General features: G+C 47.8%; 4 protein-coding genes across 4 annotated transcripts; 3 read left to right on the forward strand and 1 right to left on the reverse strand.

Annotated features, from left to right (window-relative positions):
• Positions 1-7,475: 7,475 nt before the first annotated feature.
• Positions 7,476-7,776, forward strand: PtA15_2A513 (uncharacterized protein; the record flags this gene model as incomplete). Its single annotated transcript, XM_053166540.1, has 2 exons — positions 7,476-7,675; positions 7,749-7,776. 2 exons carry the CDS (start codon positions 7,476-7,478, stop codon positions 7,774-7,776), a joined length of 228 nt encoding a protein of 75 aa, XP_053017751.1.
• Positions 7,777-9,004: 1,228 nt separating this feature from the next.
• Positions 9,005-9,540, forward strand: PtA15_2A514 (uncharacterized protein; the record flags this gene model as incomplete). The annotated part of the gene is made up of 3 exons (XM_053166541.1): positions 9,005-9,127; positions 9,222-9,323; positions 9,523-9,540. 3 exons carry the CDS (start codon positions 9,005-9,007, stop codon positions 9,538-9,540), a joined length of 243 nt encoding a protein of 80 aa, XP_053017752.1.
• A 1,971-nt stretch (positions 9,541-11,511) lies between these two features.
• PtA15_2A515 (uncharacterized protein) lies at positions 11,512-13,597 on the reverse strand (the record flags this gene model as incomplete). Its single annotated transcript, XM_053166542.1, has 6 exons — positions 11,512-12,011; positions 12,087-12,895; positions 12,977-13,185; positions 13,269-13,320; positions 13,394-13,481; positions 13,549-13,597. 6 exons carry the CDS (start codon positions 13,595-13,597, stop codon positions 11,512-11,514), a joined length of 1,707 nt encoding a protein of 568 aa, XP_053017753.1.
• Positions 13,598-14,223: 626 nt separating this feature from the next.
• PtA15_2A516 (uncharacterized protein) lies at positions 14,224-16,019 on the forward strand (the record flags this gene model as incomplete). The annotated part of the gene is made up of 7 exons (XM_053166543.1): positions 14,224-14,334; positions 14,421-14,600; positions 14,666-14,761; positions 14,849-15,275; positions 15,379-15,572; positions 15,648-15,810; positions 15,892-16,019. The coding sequence occupies 7 exons, from the start codon at positions 14,224-14,226 to the stop codon at positions 16,017-16,019; spliced, it is 1,299 nt and encodes a 432-aa protein (XP_053017754.1).
• Between the last annotated feature and the right edge of the window lie 2,377 nt (positions 16,020-18,396).

An 18,396-nucleotide genomic window follows, 5' to 3' on the forward strand; every position in this document is an offset into this window, starting at 1 on the left:
TAGCTTTGTATGATTAATAAGTAAAAGATTACAGAAGATTCTGATTCTACGGGTAAAATAACCTAGGGCACCTCACTTACACGTACCCTTAATTATTATCCCTTCCTTGTGTAAACTAACTTCAAAGTTTAAGCAAGTGCATCATGCCCCGCGTGAATGCACTTGTATGCATATATATCTAAGTACATATGTATACACCCAGTTTCAGTGACGTAACTGAGGTGTTGTGTATAGTTTAAAAGATGGCTTTATTTGTTGCGTGGCACACCCAAGCCCGCGTGCTCTGTTGCCTAGAGCTCAAGCCCGCGCGCATGGTGTACATATATGCATAATTCATAAACTAGCCCGCAACCAAAGCGCTCAGGCTACCAGTAAGTGAGAATGGGCCAGAATACGCCCCAATAGCAATATTACATGTGTTATATGTCTTGTACACATGTAATTAATCACCAAACATGATGTAAATACCACATCATTCAATATAAAAATATTCTAGACTCAAAAGGAGTCTTTCAGCGTGCATAGGAGAGACTAGAAAGCGCCCCAGCTTCTCCCAAGCCTCACTACACGTAAATTACAACTGTAGTAAATATGTAGAAGGGGTCAAATGAACTGGAGCATTTAATGAGAGCCTCCAGAACATGTATAAAGCACTGCTTGCACGTGTACAAGTGCACAGAAGCTACTTCTAGTACCTTCTGTGGCACATTTCCACGGAAATGAGCGTCACAGAACCCCCAAACCAGCCCCTATGACGTGTAAGGCATATGTAAAAACACTCAGAACCTCTGTAAATGGTCCTTGGCAACCCTTGTATCCAAGCCCCAAGGTTCCACGACCAAAAGCGCCTTCTAGCGCAACCAAATTGCCTCAGAATGCGCCCACAAGTGTCCCCCTGTCCCCTGCGCGCCCCTGGAGGCCTGCCTAGGCTATAAAAAGGGCCCTTTCTCCGCCCAAAAGGAGATTCCCCAGCTTTACATTACCTATTAGAATTTTACCCGCCTTCAACAGCCTCAATAGCCTGTGATTTGCCAGGTAAAATACCTACTTTTGTGATTTTTAGCCCTAATTTTCGCCTTGAAGCTGTCCAGTAACCACCCTGCCCTCATGATTACCTCCTCTGAGCGCCTCCAACTGCCCAACTTCACGCCTGAAGAACCTCAAGTGACTCTAGGGTCTTATACTAGTAAGTTTAAGCCCCTTCTCTTGAGATTCTCGGCCATTTCTTTCTGGGATTTGAAACACCCCTGTTCACAGGCCCCAGTTCTTTACTCTAGAGGGATTAAACTCCCCTGATTTATCAGGCCCCTCTTAAAATTAATTATATCAATTTTATTATGTCTAATTGGCCCAAATTTCCCTATTTTTACGCCATAATTCCCAACATTTACGTTGAAATTATCCCTTATACCTTTGTCTTAGAGTTCTACAACTCTAATCTTTTGCTTTGCACCACGTGTAGCTAGAAGGATAATATCCTTGGCATCACGTAGGCTGACAAGGGGGGTGTCACCAAATCTGATCCCGGTGCTCAGGGGTACGGATTTTTCTGTCCACCCACTGTACAGCCCTCTCAATGGCCGGTACAGACCGGTCACCAAGAGTATACAACCCTCTTGATAACCGGTCTGTGCTGGTCACCAAGGGGATACAGCCCTCTTGATGACCGGTCTCCGCCAGTCATTGAGGGGATACAGCCCTCTTGATGACCGGTCTGTGCCGGTCATCAAGGAGATATTGTCTTTACCAAAAAGCTTTCACCTCTTTTGCCTTGACTTGGTATTGGCATAAGACATACAGTTGTTTTTTCTCCGGGGTTTTATCCTGACATCTGTCAGACAAGGCCGACACCGGAAATTACCCTTGGAGCCACCATTCTCCAGTAGATGATGTTGGAGTAGAGCCAGTGAAAATCCGAGCTCATATTCAGAACCAGGGCAGTTTGTAGACCCTGGGACCCATCCCTCAGCTTTCCGACTCATTGCCCTCTGCTCCAACGGAGGGGCCAACCAAGAACCCGGCCGCTTTCTGACCTGACAGGGAACATGAAGGCTGTGAGACATCCAAGGCAGAAACACAATCTCGAGTTTTTAAATCCTCTTGCATAAATCCATAAAAAAAGAGCACCGGGTCCAAGATTAAGGGGAAAGACAATACAACCCTCTCAATGACCGGTATGTGCCGGTCATTGAGGGGACTCAACACTCTCAATGACCGGTATGTGCCGATCATTGAGAGGACTCAACACTCTCAATGACTGGTATGTGCCGGTTGTCAAGAGGGTTTTATCCTCTCAATGACCGGTCAATCCCGGTCATCAAGAGTGTCAAGTCCCCTTGATGAATGGTTGATCCCAGTCATCAAGAGTGTCAAGTCCCTGCGATGAACATTCGATCCCGGTCACCAAGAGTGTTGAGTCCCCTTGATGACCAGCACAGACCATTCATTGAGAGGGTTGTATCCCCTTGATGGCTGGCACAGACCGGTTATTGAGAGGGTTGTATACTCTCATACATACCGGCCATTGAGAGGGTTGTCATACCCCTTAATCAATGACCGGTCTGTACCGGTCATCCAGAGCGGTGTATGGTCTCAATGGCCGGTCTATCCCGGTCATCAAGGGCAATGGTAGTGTGTACTCCATTGAGTTTTGGAGTGCACAGAGTCCCACTCCAAAGAAATTGGAGTGGCTAGCTGAGCACTCCAAAAACCAAGATTTCTTGGAGTGCACTACCAAAGAGTAGTGCACATGGTAATTTTTGGTAGTGCGTAGAGTATGACCCAAAAAAAATGCAGGCTGCTGGGGCCCGGGGGGACCGGCACCATGACACCCGGGTGCGTTCATCGGAATGGGAGGCTAGTGTGAAAATTGATCAAGGATTCTGATTCTGGAATCAAAGTCCGGGAAAACCAACCAGAAGTCTCTGATTCAGCTTGCCTGATTTTGATATAGGCATCATGCATATATCAAAATGTCCAACCTTGTCACTTTATTGCATACAAGGTTGGAAAATCCCATAGGAATTTCCAGTGGAAATTCCCTCCAAAGCATTCAAGCTTTTTCAGAATGGCTGTCTTTAGCTATAGAGCGCTAAAGAGGGCACGGGGGTGGAAAATCCTACATACTCTGTAAATCTGCCTTAAAGAGCGGGTTTACAGAGACGAGAGTGGATGCTCTCAGCCTCAGGCGGAGATTGGGACTTTAGTCCTAAGCCTCTCCTTCGGAGACGCTTCACGCCTCCTCGGAGAGGCTTAGTAAGCTCGGTGTTTAAGAGCATCCACATCGGTTCAGCTAAATGCTAAGCTAAAGTACCGATCGCTAAAGCTAAATTTAAGCCACGCGGATGGCACTCCGCACCGGTTGAGCCAAATCAAGTGTTAAACTCATTCGACTGCGCCAACAACACCCACCACCAACTGTCCACACCGGTCTTGACAACATGCAGCAACTTCAAAAACGTCTTCAACAGTTCCAACAACACCTTCAGCTCCTTGCTGATATCGACGAAGAGGCCCATGAGGAAGAAGCCAACTTGATGGAAATGTTCGATGACTCTGACAATGAAACCTGCGGAGCAGAACGACTACCGATCTTGAACCGTGTCCCAAACAAAAACCGCAACGCAACTGCAAGCCATGAACAAATGATGACTGACTATTTGAATGAAGATTCGGTGTACAGTAGTCTTGACTTTGAACGCCGATTTCGCGTCACTAAAGGCATCTTTTTCCGATTGTGCAACGACTTGCAGACCAAACTCACAACAAACTACTTTGTTCAAAGACGGGTAAGATATTGATCATTCCGATTCTGGTATGAAGACGACATACATTCAATTGTCCTCTGCTGTATAATCCTACACAACATGATGGTCGAAGAGCGCGACTCACTTTTTGCTGGCGATCCCACCCACACACAAAGCATCCCTTCAGTTTTGATCAAGCCAGCAACAATGTCAAACACTTTTGAGGACCGCCGAAGGGTTGCAAATCAAATACAATCCGAGAGAACCCATCGCGACCTCACTGCTGCACTTGTCAAGTATCAGTGGGAGCAAAGGGGAACCCATAACGACTCAACCTGATTCCCCGTTAAACATGTATTGCTGTTTATTTTTTTTTTCAAACTAGATTATATTGTTTCCAGATTTGTACATACTAAACCTGACAGGAAAAGGAGAGATTGTTTTTTTGAGATAGATACTGCTGTTTTTCTTTGGAAAACTCTTTTATTTTCTGAGACAACTTGAAAAAAGGGACAAGAAAAAATATGTCGAGTTGTGGATCTGAGCAGACTACATATCAAAACATGAGCTTGAAAAATATCAGGAAAAAATAGCCGGATCAATTGGAAGCTCGTTGTTGTTGCAGGCATTTCCAGGGTCATGATTGTCATTGGGTTGTTCATCTTCTTCCCCGCTGGTTTGTTCATATTCATCCCCATCGGATCGCAGAAGACTTTTGTTGGGCTCCGAGCTGGGAGCATGGCTTGATGGATTGTTTATTGGAGCCAAAGATGATGAGGCCTGTGATTCAGAGTTCTCAATCGTAGTCGGATTCGGATTCACATCAGGACAGGGCTGATTTCGGCGAGCTTCCATCTGAGTGATGATGTCTTTCTTTGCTTGGGTGAAATAAGCTAGCTCGTACTCGTCAACACAGGTCAAGAGATCTTTGGACAAGATGTCCATGTTGACGAGTTTTTCTTGGATGTCGTTTGCTTGCGCCATTTCTGAGTATCTCTTCTGACTCATCGTATGGGTGTTTCCAGCGGTGGTCTCCATCAGCTTCAATTTCTTGTTCAGAAGTTCCGTGTGCGTCAAGGCTCGTTTAGCTGCCTTGATTCCAGTTGGTCGGCTACCATCACCGCTGGGAGTAGGGGTGTCCGGATTGTTCTCCGGAGGGTTATTCGGAGGATTGGTTGACGGAGTTGGAGTTGCTGCAGGAGAAGAGACCTCCGTTGTTCGAATCAATGCTGGTGCCGGGTTCTTCTCAAGTGAAGACTTCCACTTCGGTTTATCGCGCAACTCGATCCAGGCATGTTCAAAGGTGAAGCCCTTGTCAGTCTGATCTTGAAAAAGGATCTTTGCTTGAGCAATCCAGTCTGATGGTCCGCTTCCTGAGGGGGGGTTTCGTTCAATTGAAGAATAGATCCCACAGAATCTTGAGACAGCAGGTCTGAGACTTGACCACCTTCACTCAAACAAGAATCAGTAATGAAATTGGGTGTAGAGTTTGAAAAAAAAACTCACCGGTATTTGAGGCTTGTTCCCTCTCGGTGCTGACCGGATGTGTTCTCGTTGAAATGCTCGGCACATTTCACCCAAAACTGATCCTTTTTCATGGAGTTTGCAAAGATTGGGTGCATCGAAGTGTGGAGCCAGCTCCTCGCAAGTTGAGCATCTTCTTCATCGAGGAAATTTGAACCGCGTCCCATTGGAAATCTCCTGTTTGTATTTGGATGGGTGGACGGTAGAGAAATTGAGTGATATCAAAGTCCTTCTTTTGATATGTATCCTTGTTGCGGGTTGGCACAGCTGGCTTGGAGAGTGATGCGGGGCAGGAATGCGCAGCAATAGCATCGTTGATAACCCTTGCTATATTTGCCGACCTTTGTCGACGAAAGCCAAATTTTTTAACGATACCAGGGGATTTAACGACACTGGTGTGGTGTTTCCGTTGCTAAATTTGGCTTAGCGCGGGCTTTAACGCAACCGATGTGGATGCTCTAATAGCCCCAGTTGGAGCAGTTTGCATACTATTCAATAGTGCGTTGGGTGCCGGAAGGCACTATTATCTATATGAACTCTCGAAGCTTGCCGAATGATATCGATGGGTATTAAGGTGGGTCAACCGTCATGGCAATCGGTGGGTACGGGTCATAGAAGGCAATGTTGCGTTGGATAGGAACTGCATTACATACAGAGGAACATACAACTGAAGCGACAGCCCAAACAGAAGCCAAGTTATTGAAAAGAGGGGAAAGGATTGGGATGTAGGCTAGTCCGCGAAGCTCATTCGATAGCCAAGACCCTCCTGAAACCAGATCTTCGGAGGAAGGAGGAGACAAGTTGGAGTCAAGGATGAGTTACGAACGAGCATTAGAAAGATTAGTCGCGGTTCACTCTAGCAATCGACGCCATATAAAATAAAAGCATGGGGGTCCCGACCGGTTCGTTACACCGCTCAGGGCTTAAATCTTTGGTAAGTCGATGCGTTCAGTTTAATATGTATGGGGAGAAACCATGGGCAACACACCGGCAACTTTATAGGCCTGATTCTCAAAACTCTGTCATCATTCTTGACCTAACCCTTGTCCCAATCCGCAGAAACCAGGTGCCGCAGACGGGCGAGATGCGGCAGATGCATATTCATAATTTTTCCGCACGCCACGCCATCCCACAGCAGCTGGGCGAGGCGGCGCCGGTAGGCCGGGCCCAAGGACCTATCCCTCCCAGAGAGAGGCTCGGGTCTAGCCTAAACTAAGTCTCTCGAACGGAGGGAGGGGGCACCCCCGCGTGCCACTCCTTCGGAGGTCGCGCTTCGCGCCAGCCCAGGCTGCACCAGGGCCCTCCGATGTGGGGGACTTCTGTTAAGTTAGGGCTCGGGTGTGGGGACTTGCTAAGCTCTATGGCCTGCTTGCCCTGACTTGACGAGAGATGTGGTCCGCCCGACCATGACATACCTTGATTTACAGTAGTTCCAAAAAGGATGGCAACGGGGTCGCAGATTTTCCAAGCCAGGATTATCATCAGTCAGCCAACTTGCTGTCAACGTTGGTGTTAATGATAAATAGATTTGCACAAACCTGATACTAAAAACTCAGGGGTCCAATATCCAAACTGCATGCTCCCAACCAAACCACCATTAATGCTAAACTTCACAGGGATCCAGCTCTACTGCAAAATGGATGACCAAAATCATATCAAACCAGAGTGTGTTTGGCGGAGCACATCGGATCCCATCCGGACATAGGGGGGGCTTGAGGGTGGAGTTGGCTAGTGTAGTGCTCCAAGGAGTACATAGATACACATGCAGACAGGTTTCACAGCAGTCACAGTCCTTGTTGCTAAATCTTTTTCAATGAAACAAAGTTGAGGTTCCGTGATGTGGGTTTATCCTGAGGTGGCATGAAAGATAAGACATAAAGGTCTGATCTCACATGCTTCTTCCCGTTCCAGGATCCTCAAGCAAACCATTAATAAGACATAAAGGTCTGATCTCACATGCTTCTTCCCGTTCCAGGATCCTCAAGCAAACCATTAAATAGGAACATACATACTCAATTTATCTTGAAATCAAAGACTAGACCTTTGATTTTTGACAATTTGTCTTGCTTTTGATCTGATTGTCCAAACCAAACCATTTTCTGTTCAAGCCGTATTTCAAGATTTCCCATGGCAGCCTGGTTATTTCTTCATCTGGTACATGGAACCGTTCAATGATTTTATTTTTCTTTGTAAGAGTCTGAGACCATGAACAATGTTCTATTTTTCAATAGGTTTTCATTGGAAGATGCTTGGCGATGGATCGTGTTGATCGATTGGATCAGATTGATGCTTTCAAAGAAGCCCAAGGTTTTTCTAGCTCACAAGACTTTGAAACGGCTGTCTCAATTTCAGCTCATGAGCCACAAAGAAAATTGGCGGGTTTACGTTGCCAACCCGATCATCAAGTAAGTCCCCAAGTCCTTGATTTCCCCTCATAAAGGATTCCTTGTGACTGAAACATGCGGCCCTTGTTCATAGAATCCAGAAGAAAGTGGAGAACCTTTAACGATGAGCTCATCTCATCTGGAACTCAATGGGGAAACTAGTATTGATTCGCCCGACAAAAAGGAAGGCGCATTAATAAGCGGGGAAAGGGATATTTGTTGTCCAATCTGCTTGGCAGAATGGGTATCAGGTGAAGAAACCGCACGCTGGGGTGTGTGTGGCCATGAATTCCACAAAAACTGTATCGAGGAAGCCAAGAAGACACAGAAGTGTTGCCCAATTTGTCGACGATCGGCCTCGGGAGAAGAAGCCCCAGCATTGGAAAACAGATTTGCAATCTTTTTGCACCCACTGATTTACTCATTCTGTTATTTTCTTGGCAATAATCGAAATCATGTGGCCGCACTTTGGGTACTCAATCTTTTTCTGTTGTTCATTGGTTTCATAGCATCATCTTAATAAAAACCAACCCACAACAAACACTTCGTCCCATAAATACTGTCAACCAGGTGATATAAGAATAGGATTGTAGGGATTAATAGACTGTTTTAACAGCTGAAATTATAAGCTTGACTAAAGGTTTGATGGGAGCCAGAATTTAATTATGAGCCCCAATTCTTCCTAGCTTTCTTCATGAAGAAAGGCGGATGGATCACAGGATTTTCATGGTGGGTTTGACCTTGGTTCAAATTCAATCCCAGCACTGTTAACAAAAAAAATTCCCAAACAGCAAAGCTTGGAGTCTGATGACAGATATGGGATCTGCCAATACAAAAAAACAAAAAACAAAAAAATTATGCCCAAGCTTCTGGAAAAATGAAACAGAATAGAGGCCAAGGTGGCTGTACAGCTTCAACCCCCCAGAACCCTCCTTCTAACATGGTTTGCTTTCCAGAAAAGTTGTATGCAAATAATTTAATGCTGATCTGCCAATCAATGGATAAATGAACTTAATGTTAAAAAATTATTGTAGTCACTGCAGGTTCCAATTGACTGCCAAAGAATTTCTTAGCTTGATGGCTAGCTGAATAATTCCACTTGAAAGGAGGTCTGGGGGACCCGTTGTGGTGATCAATTCTGGCACACTTGTCAAAAGTGTCCACAGAGCAATCAGTGCGAGTGCGGACGGTGCCTAACTTAACCAAGTCCCTCTATTGCAGGGGGGACGCTTCCCGCAGGGACCCTAAGTTAGGGACGGTGCGGGTTGTCAGCCCCGAGCGTAGGCAGGGAGGGACTTTCGGAGTTCCCCGAAGTCTCAACGCACGTCCACTTGTTGAACCGATCCGACGATGCAAGTCAGCCGGCCACAACTCCAATCAGTCTCCAAGGGCCTGACGGCCCTCTCGAGTGGCCCAACCCCACTATACCGACTGTCTCAATCAGTCAACGCCAACGGGCCCTGTCGCCAAGCGGTACGCACCTCTCTCCCTTAACAACATGTGTCTGCGTAAACCGCATCCTAATTTCCTCTTCTGCTCTCCTGATCCTTGCTGTATGTCTGATTAGTCTTTAGAGTACGGGAAATGCGTTGCTCGGAATTATCAGCAGGTCGACAGAGACTCGTGCTTGGCTGAGTTCTTAACCTTCAAACAATGCGTCCAACAAACGGTAAGCTCTCCGTCCCGTTCCTCTGCATCGTACCTTCATTAGTCATCATGTTCCTCATCTTCTATACATTTATTTGTGCTTTTCATTGACCGTTCGTGTACTACTTTTGTCTTGACTTTGGCTCTTGGCTTGATACCACTAAACATCGCAAAACATTAATTTGCTCATAATCTCAAACTACTCAACAAATCATGCACAGGTTGGTAAGAAATGGTGAAACATGGAAATAATGTATCGTCAATCCTTCTCCCTTGTCAATGCATTTTCAATAGCCCGATTGCTGAATAGATGTTTGCAAGTCGTGGGGTTGATCACAACCTGTCATCGTCTAGTGGTTAGGACACCAGGTTTTGACTGGTTCTTCGCATCCGCGGAACGTCCTGGTAACTTGGGTTCGACTCCCAATGACAGGTTTATTTTGTTTTCTAGGGGCAAGAAAACCTTGTGCTTATTTCATATAAATCAACATGGATTTATCATCTCCCTTTTCTCAATGGTTAATGTGGGCATAAATTTTGATACAATTCAACCAAGCCCACCGCAGTCCAACAGATTTCTCAAAAAATGAGAGACTGTACAGTGCCCCCCACAACTTCTCAACTACCCCGCACCTGCAAAAAAAATTGAACTTTGAACAATGTGTTCAAAGTCACCAGACATGTATCACATGTAAGCTATACATTTTTGAGCCCTACAGACGTAGGAGAACTCAAAAATATAACTTTGAAGTCTGTGCAATGCCTCAAAAAAAAGTTTCATTTTTTCCAGATGCAAAATTTGGAACAGCTGGTTTTAAGACCATAGTATGTGGTTACAGACATGTACTATGGACATATGGAATATTTATTATGTATTTAGAGACTAAATTATCTATGTACATACATACTACAGGTGTAGGTATTTATGTAAATATGTACCTCCTTAGTTATTGATGATTGCCACATCCATCAGTACACTCTTTGGAATGTGGCAATGTGAAGAATATTTCTTCATTGCTCTCTTGGCAGCGAGTCCAGTGAAATTTCAATGACTTTGGACTATTATCATGCATGTTACCAGGTCTGGTTGGTGAAATGTGACATTTGCATCAAAAAATGGGCCAAAAAGAGCCCAGCATCAGCCCACTTTTAAAAGAATTTTTGGAAAGAAAATCTCCAAAATTTGGAACCCCCCTGTAGGGGTAGTTGAGAAGTCGTGGGGGGCACTGTAGCAGCGCAGCAGAAGACCTCATCCACCAAGCACAACAAACTGACCCTCATGTTGCTCTAGACGCCAACTCGTGAATTGCATAGCAGCCAGTGCAACTCGTATTTCATTTTTTTGAACCCAGGACAAAGATGGAGGAGAGCCACAAAAAAACTGTTTGTATTCTGTTTCAGTTACGAAAAGCGAGAGACACAAACAAAAGGGTATAAACATATCTCAAAAAAGGAAGCCTTTGACATACGTAAATTATAGGGAAGGAAAGGGGAGAGAGAGAGGAAAAGAGGAGTGTGACTTGATGGGGGTAATGAAAATAGCCAGACGGGAGGAAGAGAGCAAGAGCGAGCGCGGCCGTAAAAAGAAGGGGCATATGGTCGGGTAGTGTGTAACATAATGAAGTCTAGATTGATCGCGTGATCCGACGAGAAGAGAGTCGACCATCTGAAGTCTCGGGCTGAACACGTCTTTAAATATAAGCTTTGTCATTTTTTATACTTCTTTAATTTCTAATCTTAGATTTTTTTTTTCGTAGGGACGGAAGCGATGGGAGCAGGGTGAAGAAGGGGTGTGGGAGAGATCTATAAAAGGACGAGTACGTTCTCAGCCCAGGACATATAAATGAGTAGTACTGATGTATGTATATATGTGTTGTTTATCGGACGGGAGAAGACCTGCAATGCCCTGCTTTTGAAGTTATTCAGATGGGGATGACGTGGTTACGTATTATATTACCTCCTCCGCGGGGGGATCGACGGAGACCGAGTACATGCGTGTTCGTAAGAAAGAAAACGTGGGAAGAAGGGGAAGGGGGGGCGGGGCGGGGGCTATTTTGGGTGTAGGAGACCCAACGACAACGGTAAAAAGGGCGAGGTAGGATGGAATGCATATGGGGCTGTTGGGGGTCTGGAGGTAGAAGGTGGAGCGGGGAGGGGGACGAGGGCAGAGATTGAAGGAGAGTCAGGAAAGAAAAGAATGAAAGGGTGTCCTATTTCGAGTTTGTTAGGTTCCTGCCTGCACCGCCTCCCCGGGGTGTGTTACTGCCTCCTCGACCAGATCCTCGAGCGCCGCCATCCATTCCACCCCGTCCGCCGCGGTTGCCAGTCGGTCCGAAGTTGCTGGAGCCCGGGCGTCCGCCACGCTCGCTGAAGCCGCGCTTGGGGCCAGCGTCCACCGGGCGGCCCCGCTCGCCTGGCTGTCGCTTGCTCTCGACGTTGATCACGTACTCTTCGCCACTGGGAAGCACGATCGGGATCCCGCCCTTGCCGCCCATGTTAAATGGCATCGACATCTGGATCGCCTTCTTGGCCGAATCGATCCGCTCGAACTCAAGGAATCCACAGGCCTTGTTGCGCACAATATCCAGCTCCTTGATCGGGCCGAATCTCTTGAGCAGCTGTTCCCTCAGTGTCTTCTCGTCGATGTTCTCGTTCACGCTCTTGATGAAACAAGAGCCGGTGGTAATCGAAGCTACGGGAGGATGGCGGTCTAATGAGCTAAATCAGTAGCTCAATCATGGTCTGGGCAGGCGCCAGCATGTGGAATGAAAGAGGGAATACGAACCTGGGTTTGAGTGCTGAGGACCGCCAGCAGGCTGTCGGTTCTGAGATTGAGCCGGTGTAGGTTCCGTGGCAGCTTGAGCGGCCGCGCTCGGTGCGGAAGATACTCCCTGTGATGCAGAAAGATGACCTTGACCCCATGCACTCTTGCCGCTAGCAGCGAGGCTAGCCCACGTCTTTGGGGCAGCGGGTTGAGGAGGCTCAGCTTGCTTTGGGGGAGCTACCGCTGGGGTAGCTGCCGGCTTGGGTTGAGGAGCTGCCGGCCGTCCGTTGGCGTTGTTCGAAGCGGTTGAGGTAGAAGGTCCGGCGGGAGCGGGGGCCTCGGTCTTAGCTTTGGGTGGTTCGGCAGGGGTGGCAACGGACGAAGCAACCGATGCGGTGGCTGCTGGCGCGGGGGTGTTGACAGCGGCATCTGTCGATGGGGCAGCAGCAGCAGCAGGAGCATCGGTCTGGGCGGGCTTGGGGGCAGCCTTAGTCGATTCGGTGCTCGGCTCAGGAGGTTTAGCTTCGCGGGGCTCTGGATGGAAGCCGTTCACCTGAGACGGAGCGGCGGGTTGGGAGGGAGCCGGCTCAGAGACGACTTTTTGCTCGGGCGCACGGACCGACGACTGTGCAGGAGGCGGTGGGGCCGCTGCTGAGGAATCAACCGGCTTGCTGGAAGGGTCGACGGCAGCGGTATTTGTGGATGAATGAGCGGGGTCAGCACCACCGACGGCATTCATGCTGGTCTCAGAGCGGGCAATATCTTCAGTGACAGTGACTGGTTCAGCCTCGGGCTCGTCCTCTGCATCGTCATCTTCTTCTTTCATATAACTAACGATCGGATGCGATGAAGAAGGTTAAGAACGAGCAGGAGGATGGGTGTGATGATCGAGGATGGTATTTCGAGCTTACCGAAAGATGTCGTTGAGGACAAAGAAGCCGTTAGGCTGTTCGGCCAAGAAGAAGGTCTGAGCAAACTTGCGCCAGGGTCCAGCTTGGTTTGACATCTCGCCCAGGACCTGGACGATGATCCCACCATCAGCCGATGACTGCGAGTCGACATTGGAGACGAAGACCTTGCAGTCGTCGAATTCCAGGGACATGAACTTTTCGTGGATTTCCTGGATGGGTGGAAAAGTCAAAGCGTGTAAATAAGACACTAAGGTAGCTTTGTCCGGATGATTATGGGAGTTGGTGCACACACCTGTTGGCCAAAACATGGGGTAGCTTCTTCCCCCTCGGTGCTGTGTATCAGACTGTATGGAATCCGATGGGCTGTGTTAGTTTTGACTGGCACATGTCCGGATGCTAATAGGATGAATAACATACGTCGATCGTTTGGTGTAGAAGCAATGTAAACGAGAGGGATCCTTGTTGACAAAGGTATAATATTGTGGGACAAATGCCCAACCGATTTCTGGGAATAGATGCAAAGTCAGGATTGTTGATGGGTGTGTGATGCGAGTGAGTGAGAGAAGACTGACCACTGGCGTTCTGTGCGCTTTTGACGATCGAACTCGCAGGAGCAGCCATTTTTTTTGGTTTTTGTCAAGGGTTATACTGGGTGCCTGTGGGACGGCGAGTGTTGAGGATGAGGGTCAAAGGGGCAGAGAGGGTGTTAAGGCGGGTTTTTATTTTATTTTATTTTTCGGAGTCGATTGAGGATGCAAAAAGCAGAATTTTGGTGTTGTTGAGGTCAGTTAATTTTCGATTGGGATGTCAGAAAGGAAAGAAGAGTGGTTTCTTAGACTTGCTCGCGATGCGACTGGCTTGGCTTGGGTTTCGTTGGGTTTGTCGAGGGTGGGTGTTCTGGAGCAACAGCAAGGAGCAAGCAGCAGAGAAGGGGACAAGAAGGATGGTTGTTATGTTCAGCTTCAGTTTCGCTTGGAGTGGGAAGCTGGTGACTGACTGGCTGGCTGGCGGGACTGTGAAGACGCTGGGTGGAGGTGGCCGGAGAGAAAAAAAAAAAAAAAAACGGAAGCGAGCAGAACAAAACCACAATCTGTGTGGGGCGGAAAAAAGCAGAAAAAGCGGAAAAAACCAGCCCAAAACCACACAATCAATTGGATTTCGATCGGACCAAAACAGACAAAACCCTAACCGATTCCCTCACACCCACCAGCACACCACCACCAGCATCGCCAGCCGCGCATCCGACCATGTCCAAATACGCACTCTGCCACCCCAGCACGGATGCTACGACGAGGCTTATCATCGAGGTGTTCCTCAAACCTTTGGCTCCCATCCTCACGGTGGAAGAGGGTACCGAGGTGCAGATGATTTCTGAGCAGCTTGACAAACCACCGCAGAACACACCCTGACAAGACTTCTGTATCCAATTGAGACTGTCGTTTAGCTCAGCCTTCAGCAGGGTGATGGCTCAACTGCTCATACACAACTGTCGCCGATCCTTCAGTCATTGTCAACCGACTGCAAAACACTCTTCGCGGGCTCCGACGAGGAGAAGCAAGTGGGCTTGAGTTGGATCGAGAAGCTCACATCCTGGTCTGGCAAACCCGACAGTCTCAACCTGAAAGTTTGTCGTCTTCGGTTCTCTATCGTGCCACCACAAGAGAAGTGTTAATTCTCCTTGACTTGCAGGAATTAGGCGATCACTTGCAGTCACGAACTTTCATGATCGGCTCCCAACTGAGTGTCGTGGATCTCGTCGCTTACACAAAGTTACATTCTTACATGGTCAGTCATCTTCAAGTCAAATTGACCGCGAGGACTGGCAAAAAATCACCACGACTGACCACTTTTTTTCGAACATGCACATATCAGAGCTCATGCAGTCACCAGGATAAGCTACAACACCCGTCAGTGACGCGCCACTTCGACTTGATCCAAAACATCGGCCCGGTCCAACAGGCGATAGGCCAGCACCCATCTCTCACACTCCCACCTGTCCCGATCAATGTTGCAGACGTGCCTGAGGTGGAGCGGAAAGCGCCTCTAGTCGAGAAGAAAGAGAAGAAGGCCAAGCCGACGACGACGACAGCAGATGACGCAGCAGCTCAAACGAACCCCAAAGCTTCGGCTTCCACGCCTGGTGAGAGCAAGAAATCTGCTGGGGCCGAGAAACAGAAGGCTGAGAAAAAAGAGAAGAAGAAAGGCGGCGATGGGGGCGAGGGCAAGAAGCCGGCCCCTGCAGCTGATGGCCCTCCCATGCCACACATGATCGATATGCGGGTGGGCAAAATCGTACATGGTAAGTCAGTCACGGAGGGGCGGATTATAGGGAGAGCCGATTGAACCCAGATCCCCTCAGGAAGCTCATACATCTATATCTGCGCGCTCTTGATCGCTCGAAGTCGAAAAGCATCCAGACGCCGATTCGCTCTATGTTGAGAAGATCGACTTTGGCGAGCCAGAGCCACGCACGGTCGTCAGTGGATTAGTCAACTACATCCCCATCGAGGAGATGCGTGATCGGCTCCTGGTCGGCATATGTAATCTGAAGCCAGCCAACATGCGGGGCGTCAAGAGCTTTGCCATGGTCCTGGCGGTAAGTTATCTCTTGGGCACGTAGTTCGGAACATCGCCCGATATCTGACACACTTCGATCGGATGTGCGCCACAGGCTACCTCCAAAGACGGAAAGGGTGGCTCCGGAAGCGTCGAGCTTGTCGCCCCTCCGCCCGGCTCTCAGCCCGGTGACCGGATCTACTTCGAGGGCTTCGAGGACCAATCCCCGATCGAACAACTCAACCCGAAAAAGAAACAATTCGAGACGATCCAACCCAGTACGTTTTCCTTCCCCTCCTTAGGAGCAATTATGTTTTTTTTTTTAAATTCTATTTTTATTGATTTCTATGCGTGAACAGATTTCACCACCTTGGACACCAAGGAGGCCTGTTGGACGGACCCCAATAACGGGCACAAGCCGCATCGGATCATGAGCGCCAAGGGAGTCTGTTGTGCGCCGACATTTGTGGGCGCGTCTTTGTCATAAAAAGTGCTCTCAAATGTGTGAAAACATCAATCCGCTCTCGATCGATGCGGGTTACGTACATACATACCCTGGACCGATCTGCTTCGTTATGTCATCTTCGCTATCCAACCCAAGATAAGCTCGACGAGCGAGACGTGGACACATAGAGCATGTGCCGGAAAGCTCACATTGATCTATTGGTGGTCGAGGAGACCATGATGACTGCGTGTTAAGAAGAATTATTGGGCCAAGAACTTGACTGCTGTTGCCTGTCAACTGACACATCTGATGTATGGAAACATGAAGGATTAAGTAATTTATGGTATTCAAAATTGCATAAGATTTTTTCACATAAAATCATAAACTGCAATTTTGGCTGGGAGATGTCACTTTAAGTTTTATGCATGCTGACATCTCCCAGCCAAAATTGGCTTGTTGATTTTGTTTAAACAGTGACATGCAATTTTGAATATCATAATTGTTGGGGCAGTCAATAGGGGGGTTCATGATTGAATTTTACTAAACTTTGGAGCTAAATCACCAGGAAAAAACAATCATCACTTGTCTGCAAGTGACATAGCAAAGTACAAAGGGGCCTTTGTACTTTCTCATGTCACTTGTAGGCAAGTGATCATTGTCTTTTCCTGGTGAATATAAGGCCTTTATAAACAAACTTTTGAAATTTTGGTAAGATAGACAGCAGCAAAGGATATGGATCAGTCAGTCAAATTTATCCATTTTTTTTAAAAAAAATGTTCATAAACACCTTAAAATGTGTCCTAAAGTCTTGTCAATTTCAATTGTGAATGCCCCTGAAAGGGGGTTCACAATAGAATTTTAAGAAAATGTTGGAGCCCACTTTAAGGCCTTTATGAGGGTCAACTTAGCACATGTTTTTCTCCTTTGGAGGGTCCCTGTGTGGCAGCATCTCCTCTGTATACTTAGCGCGACTTGGTGAAGTTAGGTGATTTTGGGTCTATGATGAGTGTGATGGCCCAACTGTTATATCATTACCGGTTTCCCACTAAGGCCCCATTTGGACGCCTGGTGTGATATGATAAATATGCCATATATTGTCTTTTCCAAGGATCTTGGATAGAGATGGGCGCACATAACCCGTTGCGGGTATCCGCTGGAGGCCCTCGGGTACCCACCAGCAGATGCGGATTCGGATGCGGATGTCTGAGATTCCGGCAGAATCCAGCGGGTACCCGTGTATTCCGGCGGGTATCTGCTCTCCCTAGGGTATGGGAGCTGCAGCGGTCGGCAGCCATAAAGCCGTTCTATGTTGCTGTCAATTGGGGGGAGTCCCTCCCAGTCAACAGCAAAATACAATAGTTGACCGGGATGAGTCCTTCCCGGTCAACAGGCATATCAATTAGTGGACCGGGAGGAGTCCCTCCCAGTTGACAACTAGACATACCAGTTGACCGGGAGGGACAACTATACACACCAGTCAACCGGGAGGAATCCCTCCCGGTCAACAGTCATAACAAGCAATCGACTGGGAGGAGTACCTCCCTATATCGAGGAGTCTACCAGGAGGAGTCCCTCCCCATATTGAGCATTCAACCGGGAGGAGTCCCTCCCGTTCAACAGCCATATCAAGCAGTCAACCGGGAGGCGTCCCTCCTGGACGACAGATTTATGCAGCAGTCGACCAAGAGAAGTCCCCCCTGGTCAACAGCCAGGAGAAGTGCCTCCCGGTTGATTGACATATGCAGCAGTCAACCGGTAAGCACGTTTTGAGGAGCGGGTATCCGAAGATACCCATGCGGGTACCCGCTGTTGGATGCGGATGCGGATGCGGATGCCAGAAAATGGCTAAAATTGACCGCGGGTATCCAAACACGCGCGGTGTGGAACTACTCTTTGGGGGAATAGAGCTTAGAGAGGGATGAGTGCGTGAAAAGCTGCCTCTCAGGTTGGGAGAGTAATATGGGACAAGAATAAGAGTATGGACTCTTAAAGAAAAGTGTGGCTGATGAAGTATTGAGAATAGTGCTTTCTAGACGAAATCAAGGGGGAAAATATACTGTAAAATATGTGGTAAAATAGGCTATGTAATTCTTATTCTGTGACCAGGGATGCAAAGTGACAATCTGATGGGGGACAAACAGAATGGGCCAAAAGGCTCTACATTTATAGTGAGGGGACAACAGGTGGTTCTGAGACGAAGAGAAAGATGGGAACAGGGTACAAAAAGCCTCCAACAAGGTGACAAGGCAACAAACCAACAAGGCATCTACTACATGGCTTGGGATGACATAAGAGGAAAACAATAACCATGGCGCATCAGCCGCCATGCATCTGAGAAAGAGTTACGCCTTGCTGGAATATAGAGGAGTTAATTCTAGTGAACACTCAGGGTCCTTCCTAATAGTCTGGCTCTGTTTGA

This window comes from Puccinia triticina, chromosome 2A (assembly GCF_026914185.1).
Source record: "Puccinia triticina chromosome 2A, complete sequence".
Classification (NCBI taxonomy): Eukaryota; Fungi; Basidiomycota; class Pucciniomycetes; order Pucciniales; family Pucciniaceae; genus Puccinia; species Puccinia triticina.